The sequence below is a fragment of the Sinocyclocheilus grahami genome, unplaced genomic scaffold (genome assembly GCF_001515645.1).
Source record: "Sinocyclocheilus grahami isolate Dianchi unplaced genomic scaffold, SAMN03320097.WGS_v1.1 scaffold564.1, whole genome shotgun sequence".
Classification (NCBI taxonomy): domain Eukaryota; kingdom Metazoa; phylum Chordata; class Actinopteri; order Cypriniformes; family Cyprinidae; genus Sinocyclocheilus; species Sinocyclocheilus grahami.
The window spans coordinates 196,132-220,512 of NW_015505743.1; the positions used below are offsets into that span (position 1 = coordinate 196,132).

General features: G+C 38.8%; 1 protein-coding gene across 1 annotated transcript in view; it reads right to left on the reverse strand.

Moving 5' to 3' along the window:
• Nucleotides 1-18,279, reverse strand: part of LOC107556295 (glutamate receptor ionotropic, delta-2-like) — a gene marked incomplete at its 3' end in the record, with an annotated part of 46,562 nt that extends 28,283 nt beyond the window's left edge. The window contains exon 1 of the mRNA XM_016239367.1: nt 17,618-18,279. Within this exon, the coding sequence (XP_016094853.1) occupies nt 17,618-17,705 (88 nt within the window). The remainder of the gene's footprint in view (nt 1-17,617) is intronic.
• Between the last annotated feature and the right edge of the window lie 6,102 nt (nt 18,280-24,381).

Here is a 24,381-nt window from a genome sequence, read left to right on the forward strand (position 1 = left end):
TCCTCGTGTAGCTTTGCTGTAGGGCAGCAGTGAGCGACAGAGAGCACGCTAGAGGTCACGTATCGCCGGCATCTCGGGTGAATCAAAGTACATGAGGCAGAGAGAGCCGGACCTGAGCTTCACGCAGGCGCATGGGGGTTGGGGTGAGCCCTCTGGATGACAGCTGCGAGATAATCGCCAGAGTATTTTTTCTCTCTGAATCAGCTCAACGCACATACACACACATCCTATGGTGGAAATCTTTTCTGATGAAGCAGCAGTGGTCCTTGCCAAAGCTTGTATGTTTCCATTTACAATCAGTCTGTAAAGGATAAATTGTGATTTCTGCATGTCTTAGGTTTTGATATGTGACAAGTTGTGGTAAAATAAAATAAAATAAACTAAAACATTCAAAAGGTTGGCGTCAGTAAGACTTTTTTTTCTTTTTCTTTTTTTGTTAGCATGGATTCATTACAATTATGAAAGTGACAGTGAGTAAAGGTATTTATGGTGTTACAAAAGTTTTCAATTTCAAATAAATGCTGTTCTTCTGAACTTTCTATTTAGCAAAGGATCCTGTAAAAATGTATCACAGTTTCCACAAAAACATTATGCAGCACAACTATCTTCAAAAAATGTTTCTTGAGCTCAAAATCAACATAAAATCAACATATAAGAATTTCTGAAGAATCATGTGGTACTGAAGACTCACTGGAGTAATACCTGATCAAATTCAGCTTGTGCCACCAGAGGAATAAATTATATATTAAATTATTATTATAAATAAAATATATTAAAAATGAAAACCATTATTTTAATTTGTATTAATATTTTACAATATTAAAATTACTTCTTTCAAAATCAATCAATCAATCAATCAATCAAATAAAATAAAATCAATCAATCAATCAAATTAAACCTTACCGACCCCAAACTTTTGACTGGTAGTGTACTTTCCAACTTTCTAACAAATATTGAGGCTATTTGGATTTGAATACTGTGAATTTTACATTTAAATTGTAGAAACTCTTTGTCTTGCCCATCATGAAAATCAAAAGCACTTTCTCTTTTCTTACAAGCACATCAGTCATTCAACCCTTCATTCCCATGCCTGATACATCATTCAGATGAGAAGAAATGTTCTTTGACTGTAAACAAATAAACATTGATTGCAAAGACGAGAATTTCAAGTTAGTTACTTGTAACATGATGTCACTAATCTGTCACTGAGAATGTTATGCTTTCATCTGCAATGCATTTATTCAATTTTTTCCATATTTTCAGCAAATGCAAGATAAACGTCTAGAAAAATAATTAGAAACAACTACGCATTTTACTTTCTCTTGACAGCAAAGAGACCGGTTTTCACAAACTCACTTCTAACTTTCATTAACTTCATAGGTTTTGACAGGTTGCATCAATTTCATACACCCACTTATTAGGTGTCATAAAGTTGTATATTACTGTATATGCTAATTATATTGGTAAGAATATCTGCACTACAGAATAGGGAAAAAAAGACGTAAAATGCAAGTTTCCATGGCAAGACTCTGTTCCATGCACATTCTATGATGAATAATTAACTTACCCTAAAGAGACACTTATTATTTTCAGATCACTGTGACAGAACAGGCTGTTCTTGTGACAATAGCAAAAAGCATTAAATTGAATTGAGTGCTATTCAGTGTAAAAAAAAGAATAACTGGCAAATATGTTTTAATGCGTTAAATCCCTTGATGAAAAATGAGCATGTTAACATCTAAAAATATCAATTGGATTTAGTCCTAATTTGAGTTGATGTCTCTGTGCTAATACTGTAAATATGACATGAATATCATTACAGGCAACATGTAGAGGTATCAATAGTTTCATGCATGGCAAAGACTTAACACAAAAACTTATGTACTTCTTATGTACTACAGCCTGTAAATAAATATATTGTTGTTCCCATAGCCATATAAATGTGTTCGGTTCCTTATAACGCTCAACATATTCGACAGTCACAACAAAGAACAAGACCTCAGCCCATCATCCTGTCATGGTCCCTAAAGCAGTCAGAATTCAAGGCACAGAAACTAAACCACAGCGAATACTGACTCAACACATGCACTCTACTGTAGATCCAGATCTCTCAGGTGGTTTCTGATGGCAATCTCATCAGATGACATCTCATTAATCTGTGCTCTGCTTACTGTAGATCGTCACCTCAGTAGGGAAAAAAGATAAACAAACAAGTCCCAGATTACACGTCGTGCGAGGCTGGGCTCAGCCATTAGTGCTCGTCATCCCTCAGATACCACAGGCGATGTCATAATTAAATCAGTCTGTTTGCTTTTTCTCGGTGCTCCATCAGACTGTATTGTTTTCATATTTTTTCAAGATGCGTCTCAGAACCGAGTCCTGCTAAAGCTGCCCATTTGGCATTTCTGAAATTGATTTGCGGGAAAAAAACAAATGGCTCGACTTGTGTTTACGTTCTAGCTTTCTCCATTTATCAAACCTGTCTATGTCTTCCTGATTAACTTGATTCTTTGAAGGAAGAAAGAAGCAGGGGTGTCATGCACTCATTATTTTTGAGGGGGCACGAGTGGGGGAAGGGGGTCGTCATGTGACACACAGCAGCCACAATAGCACTTATGTTCTTATGTTTTATTTATTATTTTTTTCCTTTTTATTCGAAACATTCCCAAACGCATGAACTATATCATGAAATATCTGGATTCTCACCTATGTTAGTTGATCTATAGTGGGTGATGGTCAAAGTAGCCTAATACTGTAGTCTATTAACTATGCATAAAAACCTGTCTGTTTACTTAAGTAACAGATATGGGTGTCATGCCATAACATAGTTTTAATACGGCTGACTTTATACTTCATGTGAATTTAACATTGAAAGTTAATGTGAATAAAAACATTGTAAGTTAGGCTACTTATCATAACACTTTCATTGTACAGAAAGAGAGCAAAGAACATTTACATTATCAAAGAACATTTTCACTGACGGCCTAGAGTTCAAACACTCTCAAAAACTCCCATTAAAATCACTGAAGCTGTTTACACTGTGAAATGAATATCTTACTTATTTATACACACATCTGCACTTTGTTGTTTCTAACAAGAATTCGCCAGAAAGAGGTATTCAGTCCGCCAGCGAGTGAACAAAACACTGGCATTTTAGCGATGACTCATCTGTACTCCTCGGATTGGTCATTGCATTCATAAGCTCAACAGCATCGTGTGTGATTGGTTAATGCATTGTGCTATAAAAATGCGTCTGTATTAGGGGTTGCACCTACTAATCGACTAATCGACTTCAATGCTCTGCCATGACGCTTTAAGCTTGACGACGACTAGTCGCTAGTCCTATAGAGGGCGCAACAAGTTAAGAAATTTTTGAAGGACTTACACATTTACTCTCCATTTCCAAACAGTTCAAATGACAAATAAATGCATACTCTGAAAGCACTCCACAAGACATGTGTGATTATATTACTGGATGCTCGAAATTGAACAGAGGAATGCATGTTTTAAACAGCTTATTGTACAGGTAAATTAATCGCTGTTCTAATCTAATGCGCTGCTGCACTGTAACGCACACACATAGGCTACAGACAGTAGCTCGTACATCACGCGCACAGAGTCATTCAGCGCGGAAATGTATTGTCAACACTGTTCTGTGATTTCTCAATAAAATAGCTTAGAAACTGAAAAGTTCAAGCATATATATCTTAATAACTAAATTCCACAGCTTCACTACTAGTAGAGAGACGCTGCCAGGTAAAATTAATTAACACACGCAATCGCTCTCACTAATGCATTCATGCATTAATGTAATCTTTAGTTTAGTTAGCTCTCAGCTACCGCTGATCATCATTTCATCTGATTTTTCTGTATCTGATTTAGAACGAGCAGAAATCTGTGAGAAATATAACGACCCAAAGACAAAAGAACTGATAAAAAAGCTGTTATAGGAGCAACAGCCATGTGGGCAGCGCTGTGTCATATGCCATAGCTGTGCACAAGGTGTTTGTCACAGCCCCAGACTTATTTGTTCATTAATGACGTCATCAGCGACTAGTCGACTTCGACTCGACTTTCATCACATAAAAGTCGACTTCAAAAAAGCAGAAGTCGTTCAACCCCTAGTCTGTATCTGGCTCAGCGCCAGCCAGCGAACGCAGATTTGAATTTAGCAGCTGATGATATGACGCACTGAACGATTTAATCAAGCTGGTGTGATTGTATCAAATACACAAAATATTATTCGGCTATTTTTTGTCTTTTGGAAGCTGCATTCAAAAACTTCTTGGCTCAAAAATCACTTTGAATGCGCATGATGCCTCTGGAAAGAAGCATTACTTCATTCTCAGGTAGGAGCCTGTCAAGACTGAAATCCTAGAATCGACTCAAATTAGCTAACCATTACAACTATGATTTATACAGTTATTGACGCAGAGACAGAATTTGTTCTAAGTTGAGCTATTCATCTCACCCTCATATATAGCATGTTGTTGTGCGTGCTTAGAGAAGTAATGACGCCTGAGATTGTTTTCCTTGAGACCTGCAGTTTTGTTCTTGTAGATCAGGTAAGTAATCTCATTAAGAGACAGGAAACATCACAAACTATATAAAGAATAAAAAATACTTTGTAATCAACACGCACACAGCATTTGTAAACAAAATAATTTTCCTGCAATCAGATGGGAAAAATAAAGTGGTGAGTAGCTGTTTAGTGTTATAGTTTTCATCAACTGAGCTCTTCCAGTGCAGACAGTTTCGCTTATTATAATGGGATTGATCTATATATATGTAGATCAATCCCTTTATAATAAGCAAAACTGCCTGCTCTGGAAGAGCTCAGTTGATGAATATATATATTCAGCCTGATAAAAATGCTCATTTTAGAAGACAATTTCAGATGCCATTTAGAGGCTTTTGTATCTGAACTCTTCATATATATATATATATATATATATACATCACACACACACATACATACCTATATATATATATATCTATAGGGGTGTAGATTACGTGGGGGACTTGTCCCCCCCACTTTCAATATCACGTAAATTCGTCCCCCGCACTTTTTCGGGCAAGCGTGTTCACATAGAGGTTTTCAAGAGCCGTTGTGAATAAATATAGATTTAAATTCAAAGAGACAGGATAGTCTGTGCATGATCTGATGTTTTATTCGGACCCAGAATAAGGCGAGATGAACATCACGGAGCGCAGAACACTCCATGCAGTGTATGTTTTATTCGTACTCGAAGCCGGAGGGAGCACTCGCGCAGAAAGTCGTATGAGGAAATTCCTAATATGGACAAAAGCGTCCAGCTATGGCTGTATGAAAACAGTTGTTTTCAGAAAAACAGAAACGTTTGGAAACATGAAGGCTTTAAACATACGATTGCGACAATATGGTTTATTTGTGTTTGTCAAGTCATCTCCAGGTAATAAATAAAGTATATGAACAATGCAGTACTAACTGACATCGCATGTATTACAGTCTCGAAACTACTCTGCCTTATTATGTGATAAAAAAAAGAGTTTGTAGTATATATACAAATCATTATTATTTGTTATTGTCCAGCAGTTATCTGATTTCTAAGCCAATTAAAAGCTAGAAATGAGAGAAAAATTTAAGTTGACTATAGGCTACACTACCAGTCAAAAAATTTTGAACAGTAAGAGTTTTCATGTTTTTTAAAGTAGTTTATTTGATCCAAAGTACAGCAAAACAATAACATTTTGAAATATATTTCAAATAACTGTTTTCTATTTGAATATATTTGGTGTTTCCTTTATGAGAACATAACACCTGAGATAATGAAGACTTGCTACATCCACAAAGGTTCATGACTATTCGACCAGCCACTCAATCATCTTTGAAGGTAACTGGGAAAAGATGGTCTACAACTGGGCCTTATTTACTTTGCCAACAAGCACAATTTCAAAGCTGGAATAAGAAAGATGAGCAGTGCAGCCAGGCGTATACCTGCATACAGACAGAGCACATGCACAATCATTTTTACTGCTGCTCCATTATAAAATGCACTACATATTGAGCTCTCTCTCTCATTTTATTACTCATACAGACCAACACACACCTCATATCAAAATCAAAAAAAATTATTAAAATTAATGACTTAGTTATCCTTTTAAGGGTAGGTTGTACGTTAATTTAAAATTCAATAGAGAATTAAACTTTTAGAATGGCTAAGGCTTATGAAGTAATCAAACCGAGAGCAGCAAAGAAAGTCAGATGAGCTCAAGCACAGAGCTGAGAGTCAAAGTGTGAGAAAGCTGCTAATGGTAAAGATCCAGAAAGATAATTGCACCTTACAGTTGCTGACAGAAATATAGAGGAGCAAGGGCCTGTTTAAAGGGGTCATATGATGTTGCTAAATATAACATTATTTGTGTATTTGGTGTAATGAAATGTGTTTATGCGGTTTAAGGTAAAAAAAACACATTATTTTCCTCATACTGTACATTATTGTTTCTCCTCTATGCCCCGCCTTTCTGAAACGCGTCCATTTTTACAAAGCTAATCGGTCTGAAAAGCAAGGTGTGCTCAGATTGGCCAGCTATCCAGTGCGTTATGATTGGCCGAATACCTCAAGCTTGTGACGGAAATGTTATGCCCCTTACCATATTGTGATGATGCCCTGTCAGGCCGGAGCGATGATTCAAAAACATGAAAACCCATTATAAACGAGGCATTCGTTGCATCCAGTGGGGACATAATTATGGATTATAATGACTTATACTGTCTTTTTACGTGTTGCGCTACATCGCGCCGTGTAAATATGAAACCATGTCTGCATTTGTGATCGGAGAAATGACAAACAACAAGCCCTACTCTACACTGCCCAATGGCAGCCTAGAGTGAGCAGAGGCGGCGGGCTGAGTGAGCAGAGGCGGCGGGCTTGATAATGACGCGGCTGGCGGATTCGACGAAGGAGGCTTGCGGCAACAACATGTGACGACCCCGGGCTGGACTCCGCTTCGTCCATGGTGAAAGCCGATCCAAGGCCAAACAAAGCAGTTTCGCTTTCACAACGAAACACAGCATCACACACGGTGGCCTAGCGTGAGCTGTGGCGGCCTAGAGTGAGCAGAGGCCAGGGGCTAGAGTGAGCAGAGGCGGCGGGCTGAGTGAGCAGAGGCGGCGGGCTTGATAATGATGCGGCCGGCGGATTCGACGAAGGAGGCTTGCGGCAACAACATGTGACGACCCCGGGCTGGACTCCGCTTCGTCCATGGGGAAAGCCGATCCGGCGATCCACAGCGCGAAGTTGTTGTATTTCCTCAGCAACCAGCTCGGATCAGCTCCAGGCATGACGAAGCAGATATCGTCCTCTTTTGGAAGACCAAACAAAGTAGTTTCGCTTTCACAACGAAACACAGCGCCTTCACAACATGGCGGCGGCAACAATACTACAGCGAGAATAAAAGTTACGCCTTCTTTCTTTGCGTGAACATTTGGGCAGCATTATGCAAATCTTCCCACATAGTGACGTAGATATGTTGGGGCGTTACTAGAGAAAGGAAAAATTGAAATCGCATCATATGACCCCTTTAAAGGTAAAGCGGGCATTTTTTTATTAGTTCAATATGCAGAGCTAACTATAATTAAGCAACCTGTAGGTTGAGTTGCCAGAAAGTGTAAATTCTATAAATTGGCAAAAACAGCAAGATTCACTCAAATAATGATGCAAGTTCACGTTATTTTGAACTTTCTATTCAATTTTCTTTCTTTATTTTATTGTTTTTTGTTTTATTATTATTTTCTATCCATTAGAATCCTAAAAATGATAAGTTTCCACCATATTATGAAGCAGCACAATTGTTTTCAACATTCATAATAATAAATATTTATTGATCACCAAATCAGCATATTAGAATGAATTCTAAAGGATCGTGTGACACTGAAGACTGGAGTAATGAAAATTCAGATGTATCATCCTAGGAATAAATTACATTTTAAAATATATAAAAATATTTTTATAAAAATATATAAAATAAATATAATTTCAAATGTAATATCTTACTGCTTTTACCACATTTTTAATCAAAACCAGCAAGATTGGCTTAAATTATGGTGTGAGTTTGGTACACTGACCCAAAAAACACAATATATACAATACTAAATATACAATACTGTTTAAAAGTTTGGGATCAGTTTGACATCTTTTTCAAATAATCTTTCTTCGTCGACTTTTTTTACGGCTGCTGCAAATTCAGATTTATCTTCACAGGAATAAATTACATGTACATTTGAGAATATATTAAAATAGAAATTTATTTATTTATTTTAAATTGTAATATCTAAAAAGTTTAGATATATAGAAAAAATCTAACAAAAAACATATATTTTTAATTAGTAATCAGTAATTGTTAGACAGTAGTGTACAGTGTGAACACTCACATAGCATTATCACAGTAGGCTATTCTACAATGCATGACTAAGTGGGTCGCGCTGGTTATTGTTTTTGCGAGCTTAACATGAAATGCGTTTTGTTTGTATTACCTTTCATAAGTCATCTGATTCAACATTGAAGTGAAGCTTCAGTCTTGCCTCACACTATAATCATCAAATAAAATGTGCAACCATAGGTATGGTGTTATTTTAAAATCATGTGTGGAAAAATGCTTTTACTGTGTAGAAGCTGAAAGGGGAAAAAAAGAAGCACATCTCATTTTGGATGCTTCTGCATTCTTAAAACACTTCTTTTGGAGCAAATCACCAAATCATTCATCACTCCTGCATCGGTAATGCAGTCATCAAATACAGTCCAATTCTGACAAAAAGCAAAATGGAATCTGATTGGTTGTTGTCAGCGTTTCAGCACAGTCTTAAATCGTATCCAGTGTTAAGCACTCACAAACAGCCGTCCCTCCAATACACCCTATTATCCAGCAGATGATGAGGAACCCTGTTTGAGGTTGAAGTTACAGGAAGCTTAAAGTTGTCAATAAGTACATTAAAGCAGATGCAGTTTGGGACCAAGTTTGAGTCTCATGAATCATATTGCCACACGGTCGCCTCAAAGTAAACAACACAACCGACTTTTCCTTCTCTCTCCTACCCTAAAGGGAAGGGTTTATCCTCTTTTCATGGTGCATTAAATCGAAATGGAGGTTGTCCCAAGAGCAACATTACAAAGCAGCAAAAATGCAGAATCTCTAGCAAGAGCCTGAGATCAGTGTTTTAGCCTTGCACTTCCCTGGCTGGGATCCGTAATCAGTAATTGTTAGACAGTAGTGTAAAGTGTGAACACTCACATAGCATTATCACAGTAGGCTATTCTACAATGCATGACTAAGTGGGTCGCGCTGGTTATTGTTTTTGCGAGCTTAACATGAAATGCGTTTTGTTTGTACTACCTTTCATAAGTCATCTGATTCAACATTGAAGTGAAGCTTCAGTCTTGCCTCACACTATAATCATCAAATAAAATGTGCAACCATAAGTATGGTGTTATTTTAAAATCATGTGTGGAAAAATGCTTTTACTGTGTAAAAGCTGAAAGGGGAAAAAAAGAAGCACATCTCATTTTGGATGCTTCTGCATTCTTAAAACACTTCTTTTGGAGCAAATCACCAAATCATTCATCACTCCTGCATCGGTAATGCAGTCATCAAATACAGTCCAATTCTGACAAAAAGCTAAATGGAATCTGATTGGTTGTTGTCAGCGTTTCAGCATAGTCTTAAATCGTATCCAGTGTTAAGCACTCACAAACAGCCGTCCCTCCAATACACCCTATTATCCAGCAGATGATGAGGAACCCTGTTTGAGGTTGAAGTTACAGGAAGCTTAAAGTTGTCAATAAGTACATTAAAGCAGATGCAGTTTGGGACCAAGTTTGAGTCTCATGAATCATATTGCCACACGGTCGCCTCAAAGTAAACAACACAACCGACTTTTCCTTCTCTCTCCTACCCTAAAGGGAAGGGTTTATCCTCTTTTCATGGTGCATTAAATCGAAATGGAGGTTGTCCCAAGAGCAACATTACAAAGCAGCAAAAATGCAGAATCTCTAGCAAGAGCCTGAGATCAGTGTTTTAGCCTTGCACTTCCCTGGCTGGGATCCGAGCCTTGAAGCTGATGCAGTCTTGCCTATTGGAACAAAGCCCTATTATCCAGCAGCAGTGTCTAGAAGTAACGTCCCACTGACTTCCATTTTCTCAGCATGAATGTACAGTGGTTTCGCTGCCTTCGGTACTATAGAAACACACAGGAAATCGCTGCCGAAAACGACTACACTTTTAAACAACTCCATTCTCTGTTGTTGTTGTTGTTGTTGTTGCTCTACATCCCCATTTTTCATTTCCTGTTTGCTTCGGATAAACACACCTGATTTAATACCGGAAAGACACAATCACATCCTTATAACTAAATTGCATCTCTCCGTCTTATTCGGCCAACTCTATAAGCAGTAACCTCAGAGCTGCTATAGTTTCCAATCGTTAAAATGGCATTATGTGCGTGTGCTGTCATTTTGTTACCTTTATTGACCTAAGCAGAGGTCTCAAAAATAACGAGGCAAGGGTCTACAGTGGCATAAGTAGGGAATTGACTTTTACGGAGAACAAAGGCAGATGCCTCATTTCAGGGTCAGGAAAAATCAGAGGAATTAGTGAGACTAAACAACAATATCCACACGATTTAGAGCAGGCTTTTTCCAAAGAGGATTTAAAGATTAACTTTTTAAGATTTACAAGACTTATGCTTAGAACAGAGTAATTGAATAAGGCATTTGCATAAGTATTGCAGCATAATTCAAAACTTATTTTATTTAACGTACAAATATATTTATATCTACCATGTGATAGAACACAATGGAAGCATGTTTCCAACTCAAAGAAATGAAATAAAGGTCACTGAAAATGTATTTCTTGCATAAGACATTCTTGCTTAATTACATTTTAATATCTCACAATTCTCACCATTTCTCATAATTGTGACTTTATACCTCATAATTACATCTGTAAATCTCACAATTGCGACTATATTTCTCATAATTGTGACTACATGCCTCACAATTGAGACTTTCAACCTCAGAATTATAAATCTCACAACTGTAACCATTTCTCATAATTGTGACTATTTGAAATAATTTGAAATTTGCCTCACAATTGAGCCTTGATACCTCAAGAATTTATATATCAGAACTGCATTTTAATATCTCATAATTGTGACCATTTCTCATAATTGTGCCTTCATTTCGAATAATTAGGAATTTATATCTCACAACTGAGACTTTATACCTCACAATTACATTTGTAAATCTCACAATTATGACTATATTTCCCATAATTGTGACTACATAACTCAGAATTGAGACTTTAAATCTCACAATAATACTTTTAAATCTCACAGTTGTCACCATTTCTCATAAGAGTGACTTGAAATTAGTTGACATTTGTCTCACAATTGAGGCTTGATACCGCAAGAATTTCTCAAAATGCAATCTCAGAATTGCATTTTTATATCTCATAATTGTGATTATTAATTGTCACATTTCTAATAATTAGGAATCTATATCTCACAAATGAGACTTTATACCTCACAATTAAATTTTTATATTTCACAATTGTAACAATTTCTCATAATTGTGCCTTTATTTATAACAATCAGGAGTTGATATCTCACAGTTGAGACTTTATATACCTCACATTTGCATTTTTATATCTCACAATTATGATCATTTCTTATAATTACGACTTTATTTCTCATAACTGGGACTTTATATCTCACAGTTGAGACTTCATTCCACACAGACAAGTTCTCATATCACATAAATGTGATATGACAATTTTTTTTATTTTCCAGGGAGGCAAAAAAAGGTTTCAAAAACAGAGGGGGGAAAAGCCAATAAAAACATTCTATGCAAATGAGAAGACAGCTTTTTTTAGAGGCATAAGGAGAAGTGCACCATTTTAATCAGGGTGTACCTGCGAGAGAGAGATGGTGAAAGATAGAACAAAACAACGTTTGTCACGAGAAAGCAATAAAATCAAATGTGTGAGAAAAGAAAAACATATTCTCTGCAGTACAAATGAAGCGTTTTCTTCCACAGCAACCGGCTACCAGCAAATGACTGTGATTCACAACGAGATGACAGTAAACAAGCATAAGACACCACTGTAGTTCACACATACAGCCTCGCTACTGCCCCCTACAGGGAACCGACTGCAAAAGAAATGCAACCCCAAAACTTGTGTGCTTTCGAAGCAGATCAGAGCAGAAAGCTGTTGAAGGGGACCAAGCAAGCAGGTGGGAAGAAAGAGAGAAATAGAAAGCAACAGAGAGAGAGGAAAGTCAAAGGAGGAGGCCCAAGGCTCCCTGTGCAAGAGTGAGCAATGATCAGAGATTCTCAAGTTCTCAAAGGGGACTCGCTCCCTTTAGAGCGGTGCTTGAAAGGTGGCTATACAGTATTACAGTATGCTTGTTTACAGGAAGACTGACGTCTCACTTCATCTGCACAGATTCGAGGAGTTTTATAAATCTTACAACAGATGAAACGTCTTTCTTCGAGTAACAGCATTTGTTAGTCAGGAGCCACCCATACTTTTGTGTTGTTTTTGTGTTCAGCTGACATTATTACAATACAAGCTTCGCATTTGCATGAGGATATTATGGACGATCGAGTAGCGGTTAGTGAGGCGAAACACTCTTTTCAAGCGCATGTATTGTAATTGCAACACTGTAACAAACCATAACGCCCGCAGCAAGGCTTGATTGACGTGTTCAGCGTAGTGCCGCATTGCAATCGACTGGGAGCCTCTGTGCTAAACACACAGGAAATCACTCAACGTCTTGGTGTCATGAATTCAATGAGACAAAAGAGGAAAAACACGTCCCTCACGTTCTCAAAATTTCATGACAGCGGGTAGATCCTCCCGAAACTTCAAAGTAACGTGGAAGATTGAAACAAACGAGAGCACACAAAGACAGACGCATTCAAGCAAACTTTCTCCTCATGTGTTCTGCTAACATAATAATAACTCCCCATTAGCCCTCATGTTCTGTTTGGGGCTTGAGAAAGCTCAATGCTCTAATCTTAAAAATACACTGAAGATCAGGTTACTTTTCCTAATCTTATGAGAACTGATAAGCAAAAAAAACAACTGTAAACAAAATCCATTACACATCCTCAAAGTTTAATATCATTATATTTGGGGTTTTAAAGACTCTAGATTTAAAAACATGAATAAACCAAGCGGCAAGTGACAATTGGAGTACGATTTTTGTTTTTAAGAATTAATGCTTTTATTCAGCAAGATTAGCCTAAATTAAATTGATCAAAAGTGACAGTAAAGACTTTTATAATGCTACAAAAGATTTATATTTCAAATAAGTGCTGTTTTTTTGCACCAAATTAGCATATTAGAATGATTTCTGAATTTTGCTTGATTTCTGATTGCTGTTTTAACTGTATTTTTGATCAAATAAGCGAAGCTTCAGTGAGAAAAAGAAACGTTGTCCAAAAACATTTAAAAAATAAATAAAAATTACAGACCTCTAGATAGATAGATAGATAGATAGATAGATAGATAGATAGATAGATAGATAGATAGATAGATAGATAGATAGATAGATAGATAGATAGATAGATATTTTAAAGAATGAGAATATTATGCAGATGGTTCTTAGAGCATGACAAGATTATTCACACGAGTTCTTTCAGATAAAGCACTTTTGATAGTAAATGCTATTTTTATTTATTTATTTATTTGTTTGGTCTTTTTGACTTAGATTGTGAATATTGTTCATGATACACATGACATTATGAGATAACAGACAATTAAATGTTTAAAAAAAACTATGAGAGGGAAACTGAAAAAGTGCCAATATCATTCCCCGCAATTCATCCAAAAATCAAAATGATCTTTGCAGGGTTTCAATAAACCACAGATTCGTGATTTAGAAGCATAAAAGATCAAGAGTTCCCTGATGGGTCTGGGACAAATTCCAGAGTAAGGAATGCAAATGTTGCAAGCGGCACCCTAGAGGACAACCTTTATTTTGTTACACCTTCACTGTGCTATCAGTACAATTACTAATTTCATCAGCCGAAAGAAACGAAAGTAGGGCCATGTCAGCTTAATTACCCATGCTCTTACATGAAACTTCTTGAGTCCACTGAGAATGAAAGGTGCATTTTTGTTCTTGTACTTATGTACAATATCAGGCAGCTTACCAATTACAGAAATGATGCTTCTAACTACATCCGAAACTCCGAATGTTGCACAACGTGCCATTTAATTGAGAACATTTCCACTGAAACATAAGGATTTACTCTGCTAATGCCACAATAATAACCCCAGTCTAAAACAAATCACCTAATCATCTTCAGAAGCCTTTTATATCTAGCATTTCAACTTTTCATTCTGTTACAACACCTGAGCAGGCACAATGCAGCCATCCAATCAAAACAAACACATTTCAATGCACGGCTTGTAATTACAAGACCTTTACAAGTATCGCTCCTCATTACCTCTATTTTATATTGTAGAACTACAAAGAAGGACAGAGAGAGAGAGCGCTTAAGCATCACTATGAAGGATAGTCTGCAGGCTAGCATATCTCATTATCACCATGTTCTTGGGATGGGGGCCACGGCAGTTTGGTCCAGAAATAAACCAACGAAATGGCACTACCCATCTGTCCCACCTACAATGCAACGCTCAGGATTATATTCTACAATTTCCTCTGGCTTTAGAGTTTAACATGTAACTAACCATAACTGTGCAGAGGAAAGGGATAATGATTTGATTCCCTGACCAGCTTTGATATTGTTCCCCCCCTCCCGTCTATTCTTTTCAGTTGCGCAATAAATGTCATACACGCAACCTACATTACAAAGAAGCTTCAGCCAGACCGAAAACACATACTGTCAGTGGAGAGTGTTGTGATATCCCCTAAGAGCCCCAGACGTGCTCTCAATATGTCAAATCTTCCTGAGAATGAGGGCGATCCACACCATGAAAACTGTCGCAGACAAAATCTAGTACACACTCTACATCTATTGTGAACATAGATGGTGTTGAGTAGACTTCATTCGAATGAAACAGGTACTGCAAGATTTATATCATGAGCTCCCAACCAATTAGACGTCTGAAAATGTGCATCTGAGGAAAAAAATTAATATTACATGGAATATCTTTGAAGGCATCACTATATGGCTGAAACACAAGATGAAGAATGCAAATATCCTTCAAATAGAATGTGCAAAGAGCAGGGGTCTAGAACAGAGGGTCCACAGTTGGTGCGGCAGGGGGTCTGCCAATTATTGTTTGATCTCAAAATAGTTTTTGTGAAGTAAATAAATATATGATTACATTTTTTAAAATGTATTATACATTTACTTCACAAAAATATTCGATTAAACAATAATTGTCATATTACACAATTTATTCACAAATATAATTTAAAGAATATATGTAATAATGGTTCTCTCGATCTACCAAGGCACTTTAACCTGAAAAGGTTTGAATACCCCCGCAGTACAAGTTTGGGGAGAGAATCGCAACCACTAGGTGGCGAGATAGGAACCTTGATCAAAATTCCTCAAGGACTACTGGCCAAAGCAAACCAAACGTCTGTACTAATGTTGGGATAATTACCTAATCATCAGTCTCTAGGTTGGACCCAACTTCAAAGCTGACCTATGCCGTCTCCTGACACTTCTTGATCGGTACTAAAAGGCGCATTTGGAGGTGCACCCGCATACTGCTGGACACTCTGGGCTTTCCACCCACATAAATCACTGACTTTCTCAATGGGCTCCTCAAGGAGCTGCAGCATTTCGATGCAGCGCACGAGATGCTTCTCTTGGTGTGCACATCATTGGAAGGCTCCTCTGCAATCAAGTAAAGCGAGTGTGATAAAATGCCTTCATCAGTCGTCTCTCCGAAAAGAAACGATGCCGTTTTCGCATTCAAATGACATCACGTTTTCACCAAGCTATTGCAGAGAAAAGATTAGGAGGGCATTACTAATGACAGGCAAAACGGTCTGTTCTCAACGCATGTCTAGAGTCCCTCTGAAACACGCAAAAGCATTTTACGGTGTATAAGAGAAGGCAAGAACAAATATTCATCTGCTTCTGTATCTATTGTTCCCCATAAAGGTAGAGGACCATATGTGACAATTCTGGATTAAGATCAAATATCCTGAATGTCCTGAATATCCACCTGTTTGCTATGGTAGATATGCACTAGATTAAGTACAAATATTTTTTCCATTAAATTATTACAAAGTGCATCGATCAGATGGGTAGTATACATATTACATGGTATAGAAAATGTTAAATAAAAAATGTTAAAAATTGGCAGCTGCCTTTGCCAGATCTTTGCCGTCAATAGGCTAGTAAAACTAGATAGATGAAAATACAGTTACACACGTATTACCATACAGTATGTTTTTTAGTGAATGGATTACATGCCTTAACTGCAAGTATATATCATTAAACGATATAAGTTTAATATATCAACCTACTTAAACTCTTACAATGTTTGTTACGAGTGTTAGGTGGTACAATGGAAGGTCATGTGATGACTTAAAGATCATTGCAACTGGCGTCTCCATCAACTGTGACCAATCAACAAACAGAGCAAAGTGCTTCTCATGCAAACACAAATAACACTAAAACAAAGGCGTGACATTAACTCAATGACAGAATGCAAAAAGAAACTAACTATTGTAAATAAACGAACCACACTCCACAAATTATAAGCCAATTCAAACTTTTTACTCAACAGTTGCTACTGTAAATCGACATAGCCTACTGCCTTGTTTATATAGCCTATATATTTGATATATTATATTGTTTTATTTTTTCCGACATACCGCTACACCCAAACTCATAATGTTAGCCACATCATTTTACAGACATTGGCCATTTCAACTCTTGTATGTAGCCTAAATGGATCATTTGTGGATGTTGTATTGATGCCTGCATAACGCGTGACTTATTTAACCAACTTTCAGGCATGCACACGTCACCTAGCCAGAAACACATGCGCTACAATATTTATTGTTTAGTGCATCAAGCCTTAATTAAATTAAACACGCGCATGCTCCCACGCCAAACTGACTCCTGCCAAATCCCCAGCACCCCTGCCTCCACCTCCACACAGTGGCCCCTCGGAGGAACCCTCTCATTTACAGCTCTGATTTAAGACCTCTCTTGGACCCTCTCCGATCCCGCGCGCAGTGCCAATCCTCGTACCCATCGCTAAAGCATGCACGCGCACGTGCGCGTTCGTTCAGCCCTTTTACGAAGAGTATTACCAACACTCTTGATCTCTGCATATCCAAGTTTGTGTTTTTTTAAACGATGTCATAACGTGGCGCGCATACAATGCGGCGTTGCGAGGAAACGCTTCCAGTCAAACCACCTGTTCTCACCCATCGTATACATAATGGACGCATTGATGAGGACAGATGGAGATCTTCGTCTCTCTAACCCGATATTACAGTCGCAACCTTATTTAAAGGCATCTACGCATCCGCTTCAACGCGAAACTCGATAGATGCAACATCTTAACGAATTGCACGACAATGCACAGATCTTCTCAACGTGGAGACGAGTCTGAATGAAACGAGATCTGAACTTACCAATGTGAATAATTGAATCGGGAAGCACAGGCTCCCACTCCAGACTCCAAAATGTGATCAGAAACAATACTGCCGGAAAAACTTTCATCTCTCCTTCTGTTAAAATCTATCCTCGTTAGGTTCAAGAAAGATGCCGAAGCGATGGTAGTTTTAAATCCTGTGCAGAGAGGCTGCTTTTCCTCCTTTCAAACTGTCAGCCGTTGCTTTTTTTTTTTTTTTTTTGCCTCGGATGCGCTTCTTTTGGAGGCGAAATCTTCAGTAACCCGTTTGGAGAGCGCCCGTCAAAACATCCTGATGCTCAAGATCTCCCAAGCAAATCCGAATCAATATCAGACAAAGTTAAAATGCGCCTCATTCACTGTTGGGTTTTCTATTCCCCCGTCTAGGCGAATAAATAGGGGTTCCGTGCGCTAAACACGACGCATCTCAGTGCATCACCCACCGCACGACTGAACAGAACTTCCTTTGCGCTGATGCAGAAAAGCGCCACACTCACAGCCACGAATACAGCTGAAGAAGATTTTTTGCACTGAGCCCTTATTCCGATGCAGTACTGCGGAGACTTTTCTGCGACAGAGACCGAGCGGCTCTACATGCGGATTCTCGAGCTGTGATGAGTGGGAGGAGGCCCCCAGGATAGATGCGACTACAGGAGCAGCAGCATCATCCCGTCTAGGCGAATAAATCGGGGTTCCGTGCGCTAAACACGACGCATCTCAGTGCATCACCCACCGCACGACTGAACAGAACTTCCTTTGCGCTGATGCAGAAAAGCGCCACACTCACAGCCACGAATACAGCTGAAGAAGATTTTTTGCACTGAGCCCTTATTCCGATGCAGTACTGCGGAGACTTTTCTGCGACAGAGACCGAGCGGCTCTACATGCGGATTCTCGAGCTGTGATGAGTGGGAGGAGGCCCCCAGGATAGATGCGACTACAGGAGCAGCAGCATCAGTACCCGGCGCTGTTCAGAACTGAATTAACAGAGGAAAGAGAGAGAGAGAGAGAGTGAGCGAGCTAGAGAGAGATCCACAGTGGGGTGGGCGGAGGTAGTTTATGATAATAGAGAGGACTCATCTTTGAGATTGTGGCTCCTCCCTTGTCCAGCAACTGCCAATCATTTAGTCTGCAACTACCGGTTTTCTATAAAAAAATGTAATAAAAAAAAAAAAAAAAAAGAAGGAAAGAAAGAAAGAAACCCATTTTTGGTTATACCTTACTGATAACGGTGTTTTTTTGTTTGTTTCTTTGTTTTTTGTTATAATAACAGTTTTGATTAGATTTCTAGACCTCAATTTCATCTCAGTCCTCTTAAAAATCTGAAATCAATCTGTAAGCCCCCTTAAAAATCTATGATTATGTAACAGGGCTCCAGACAAAAAATGAATATGAGGGAGATTTAGTCTATTTAGTAGATTCAGTTTATGTCAATTTAAATTTTTTGTACTAGCTGTATTAAATGTTTTAAATATTAAAAGTGATCACTGTATTATTTGTGCTATATACATTTCACCATATTTTGTAAAAGAATAGATAAACAAACAACAGATAAATAAACCAATCAATAAAACATTTTGTAAAAAAAAATAATAATAATCACCTGTATGGGTGGAAAAGGGTCAAATGTTGATTTATCATGTCACCTAAACAGACATTTAACACCTAACCATTTATATTAAAGTATACTTATCACAGTAACAGGTCCATTTTGAATCAGACATACTGTAACCCAAAAATGTTTTGAGTTCATTGAGGAATCAGTCAGTAATGGTTTTGAATGATTCACGTATTGAAGCTGATTTTATTTTTTTAAACTAAATTAGTTTATTAAAAAGAACTTTGCACTGCTCATTGAGCACAGAAGTATAAAGACTACCCTCCATATCCATCAAACGCTCCCTGCTCCACTGGGATAATTTGTGTCTGCTTAATAGCACTGTGTTATGGGCCGTCTCCACTTCGCAAGATAAAACAAAGTAGTTCAGAGTTCAATTTGTACTTGTACTCGCCACATTAAATCCTCTTGTTTATTTATCCATGACCTTCAGGTGACGTGCTGACTGTTCTACCTCGAAGAGACTTCCATGAGCTTGCAGTCCTGAAGATAAAGTAAAGATCACACTGAGAGTAGACAAACAATGCTGCCTAATGCAAAATCAACATCTTAAAGGATTGTTTTATCATGTAAGGTTTGACATTTTCCGTCACATCTTGCAACCTAAAAAACAAATGACAAATTTGTGCAGTTTGACTCCAATGACCTGTTTAACCATTCAATGGCATTGTTGATTTTGGTGTGACCCAGGGAACCCAAAGGATTATGGGAGACAGCAATACATAGCCGTTGTCTGTTCGCTTAGATCAAATCCAGAGAGCGAGAGCAATGGCTCATTAAACACAGAGATTGGATCAGGCGTGTGACAAAATGGGAGGAGCAAAATATCAATGTATCCCAGAAGAGCAGTACAGAGGTCAACAATAGCAAGGCTTCAGTCTAAAACGGCACAATAGATACAAGCAGTCTGCCACTTGATATGCCATTTACTTAATTCATACTAAGGCACCAAAGCTGTCTATTAGAGATGAATGTAAAGGCATGTGGGATTCTACTTGATGGGTTTCGATTCACCTTTGACTCCCCGTCCTCTCTTCTTTTAGCTCCAGACGTATAAATATTGATAAGCCCACTTAATGGATGTCACGTAAACTGCATGGGAATAAAATTGGTCATGTGAAGGCTACATTGCCAGCCTTACTCAAAACAGATGCAGTACACCGTCAACTCTTTCTTCACCCACCACAAAATGTCTTCTTTTATGCAAAAAAACTCCAATTTCCATTCTTTTCGATTTTCCACCTGGGCTCATTTCTGAAACACAGCTCACGCAGTCATTCATAGCTCACCAACACAGTGTTTTCTGAAAAATAATTATGTATTAGCAAGCAAACAGAATGGGCACAGGGTTATCTGCGCACAATGTCACGGCCTGAGATTGACTGAGCAAAGTTGGGGTTGAACGTTGGATGTGGGGCGCTTTAGAAGATGTTATGGAGCTTGTTTTGGCAACTGCAGCTGTCCTGATATCCTCACCAAAATATTTATAGGTCTTCTGGCATCAGAGGGTTCATTTTTAGATTTGTGCGTAAGAGAAGAGACTTTCCAAAGAGAGGTTTCCAAAGTTCCATTAATAATAAAACACCTTTTAACTTGAAAATATCGCAAAGCTCCGGGGGACTTCTGAAATAGATGCAAAACAACAGCACGGGCGAACAAGGTGGGAACGGTGTGAATTGCGGAGATGATTAAATATGATAGTTACTTTAAACACTTGCTTTGTGGCAATATCTATTAGAAAAGCAAGTTTGGAAGTTGGTAGATTTCCTTTTCTTTTCATAATAAGTGCAACAATAATATTTGAACTAAAACCCAGACAGAGCTGGCTAGCACGCGCTATGAATGCTAATTTAGAAACAGATTATTGTAACATTAAGTTGAGACCTTCAAGTTTGACAGACTGCATAAAAATCAGTTTCAAAAGCCACTGTATCAGAATGAAGAGAGAGCACTTCAATTTCTATATGTTACAGTCCATGCATTATTTATAGCACCACCTGTGAGCAAAGCCCTGCGAGCCGTCAGGCCGCTTAATAGCTGATCACTGGCTCAAATAAAGGCCAAGAAATAAAACACACAATTGCAACTTTTTTTCTGCACACTTGGCTGAAATTCACTCCCATTACTAAATAGCATTAACTGCTCATAAATGGAGCAAAATAGCTTTGTGATTTGTGGCTGTTATGTGTAATTTGCTGCCTGATCATAAAAGTTGGTGGATCGATTTTTAGCTATCCGCTCCCTCCTAAACTACAAAACCTGCAAGCCGGAGCCTGGTCTTTGCTGGACTACGATGACAAGTGTTTCAAAAGACATCATAAAGTAGCTGTGCTCTATAAATAAGAGCCTATTCACTCACAGTGGTAAAGGAGCTGTCTGCTGGATGAGGGGAGGGCTGCTGAAAGAGAGTGCACACGACTCAGGGAGCTGTTCACTTTATGGTGGTGCTGAATACCAGGAAGCCAGTTTATTTAGTGTAGCATGTTAAAAGTCAATGCTTTGGCCAAGACCTGCATTTGCGGAATCACATATCCATATTTAAAGTGATAACTGACACTGAAGTGTATAGCTGAAGCTGACTAACTGTAGCTGTCTTGCGTGCAAGAAAAAACTATTAGGTGGCAAAGCAGTAACTCTTGACAAACAGCAGAGGGCTCCCTTCTATTTGAGCTGCTTGACATTTCACTTCTGTAAAAGAAGGCTTTGAAGTAACTGAAGATTTGCTGGGGAAAAGGAAAGTAATGAGATTTTCAGGATGCAACGCTTTGATTTGTTGATTTGAAAAAAACAAGATTGCTCTAAACATAAAAGCATACCGTTCAAACAGATATGAGTCCCTTGTAATTGACTTGCCCCACAGGAAGAGAGGTCACAATTTTAGATTATAATGTCATTACTAAAATATTGACAGGTCTGCTCATACGGGGACTGTGTTATGTCCATAAAGGGACGGTGCTGCAGTGCTCGATTTTGTGCAGTGTTTGGGTCAATACGTAGGTGGAGAGGTCTGAATAAAGATGAGTTTCAGGTTATTTACAGTTGCTGCACCAGGACTCAGACACTCTTTAGATCAATCACTCTCTGTCCTCAGAGAACGAGAGAGAAAGACCCCAATCACACAATGCTGCGGCAGCTTCGGCATCTGTGTTCTTCCCCCACCCCACACGAGCAGGCACACATCCTCAGGTCAAGAAAATAATCTGCGCGAGCCAATGATAAGTTATGGCCTCTGACAAAAGAGCAAAGATGTTTGTTTCAGTGGAAACAACAGCACTGGTTTAGTCTCCTCAAGCGCATAATCAATCTAAGCCCTGATGTTTACTCTTCCCACCATTTATTAAACCAAATTTTTCCTGTCACAAAGTTGGCTTGCATTTTTCAAGGGCATCAAGAAGTGTGTTTAAGTGCTGAGCTAGGACACAACGTGCCCCCTTTGTGACAGACTCGTCTCCCCCATGGGGTTCGCCAACCGTCGGGCCAAAGGGGGCCAACAGACGCAATCCACCTCCTTGGCACTGCCCTTCAGTGGAGTTTGTGTTGTATGATTAATGGAACACCTTGCACATGGACGTCTCCGGTCCGCTGCCTGGAGTTAGGCTCCGACTCAGTGCGGAAGAACCAACTAATCTCGCACGTCTGTTGCGGAAGCCCGGCATAATCAAGCTGGCGAGACTCTGAAAACCCCAAAGAAACTACACTATCAAACTAGCAACAAGCAAAAGATGGCTATTTCCTTTCATGTCGGAGATGCGGGAGGGAAAGTCACAACGTCCAATTTCCATTTCACCCGTGAGAATAATTGACTATTCTCCCCGTGAGTGTATAAATCCATCAATCCTCCTGTGATCTTGAAGCTGAGGCAGGCATTTTCGCTGAGCTGTTTTCTCCAAATTTGTTCGTGAATTGTGTCTTGTCGCTGTGTCTCTCACAGTCAAACCATTTTTCCTCCCCTTCAGCAGGGTGACAGAGTACTTGGAGAAATTGGGTCACACATTCACGTATCCCGAATTTGCTGCACTTTTTGAGGGATAAAGACGCAAATGCCATGATCATTTATTTTGGCTCTTCAACAAGATGAAGACAGTAAGCGATACAGCGATTCTACGGTAATGGACCATTGCAGGAGGTGAGGTCTGATGCTGCGTTACCAAAAAGGACTCTAGGGTTGCTGGAGTGAGACTATAGTATCACTGCAGGCCTTAACCCCCTCTCCCTTTCATTCAGGTGATAAAGGGAGGCTGAATAATTGGTTTTCTGGCTGACTGACCATGAAAACACAGAAAAAAGTGAGTTGAAATGAAGTGAACTGTCTGGGGGTGGATGAATTGAAATGCTGAGTACTCGAGAGTTGATAAGAGCCATTTGCATGGACAAAATGCCCATGGAGGATTGCAGTGAGACAGCAGAGCAAGGAAGAGAGAAAGGGGCCTGAAATGGGAAGAAAGAGTTTGGAGTCTCCAGGCTTCCAGAAGGCCTCTGGTACTGTACGGGTGGCAGAGAAGAAAGAGGACCGATTCACAAAACTCTTGGAAGTTCTCTGCTGCCGTGAGGCTGGAAGAGAGGGCGAGAGACTTAGTTTTGTTTGCAAGGCCACTGGAAGAAACAAATTTAAGAGAAGAGGCTGAGGGACCTCTCTGGGAAATGATTAGCAGTAGGGACTTAATTGAAGCAGGTGGGCACCAGCGTGATGCCATTTGCTTTGTAATATCGCAGCGATGCAGATCACAAGTAAACACAAGAGTCCACGGGTCATCACTATCACCAAAATGCACAGGTGCTCTCTGCCATTAATGTCTCTCTGGAAATTAGTGCAACCACATGGCACCTGGGAGCCGCTGTGCTGCACAAATAGCACTGATAAAAATGACAAGAAAAAACAACACTGTACTAACAACGTTTTTTTATATATGAGAAAATCTAGAAAGATTTTGACTTTCAAATGATCGAATCAGTCAATAATGTCAGGGATTGCACCGCTTGAGCTGTATGAGCTGAACAGTGAACTGAGGGGCTTTGCTAGCTGCTTAATTAATTGACCCAGTACACATCCTTCACAACATAAACGTAATATTACATTATATTAATATTAAACTTAAACTGTTGTTCAAAACTTTGGGCTCGGTAAGAATTTTTAACGCTTTTGAACG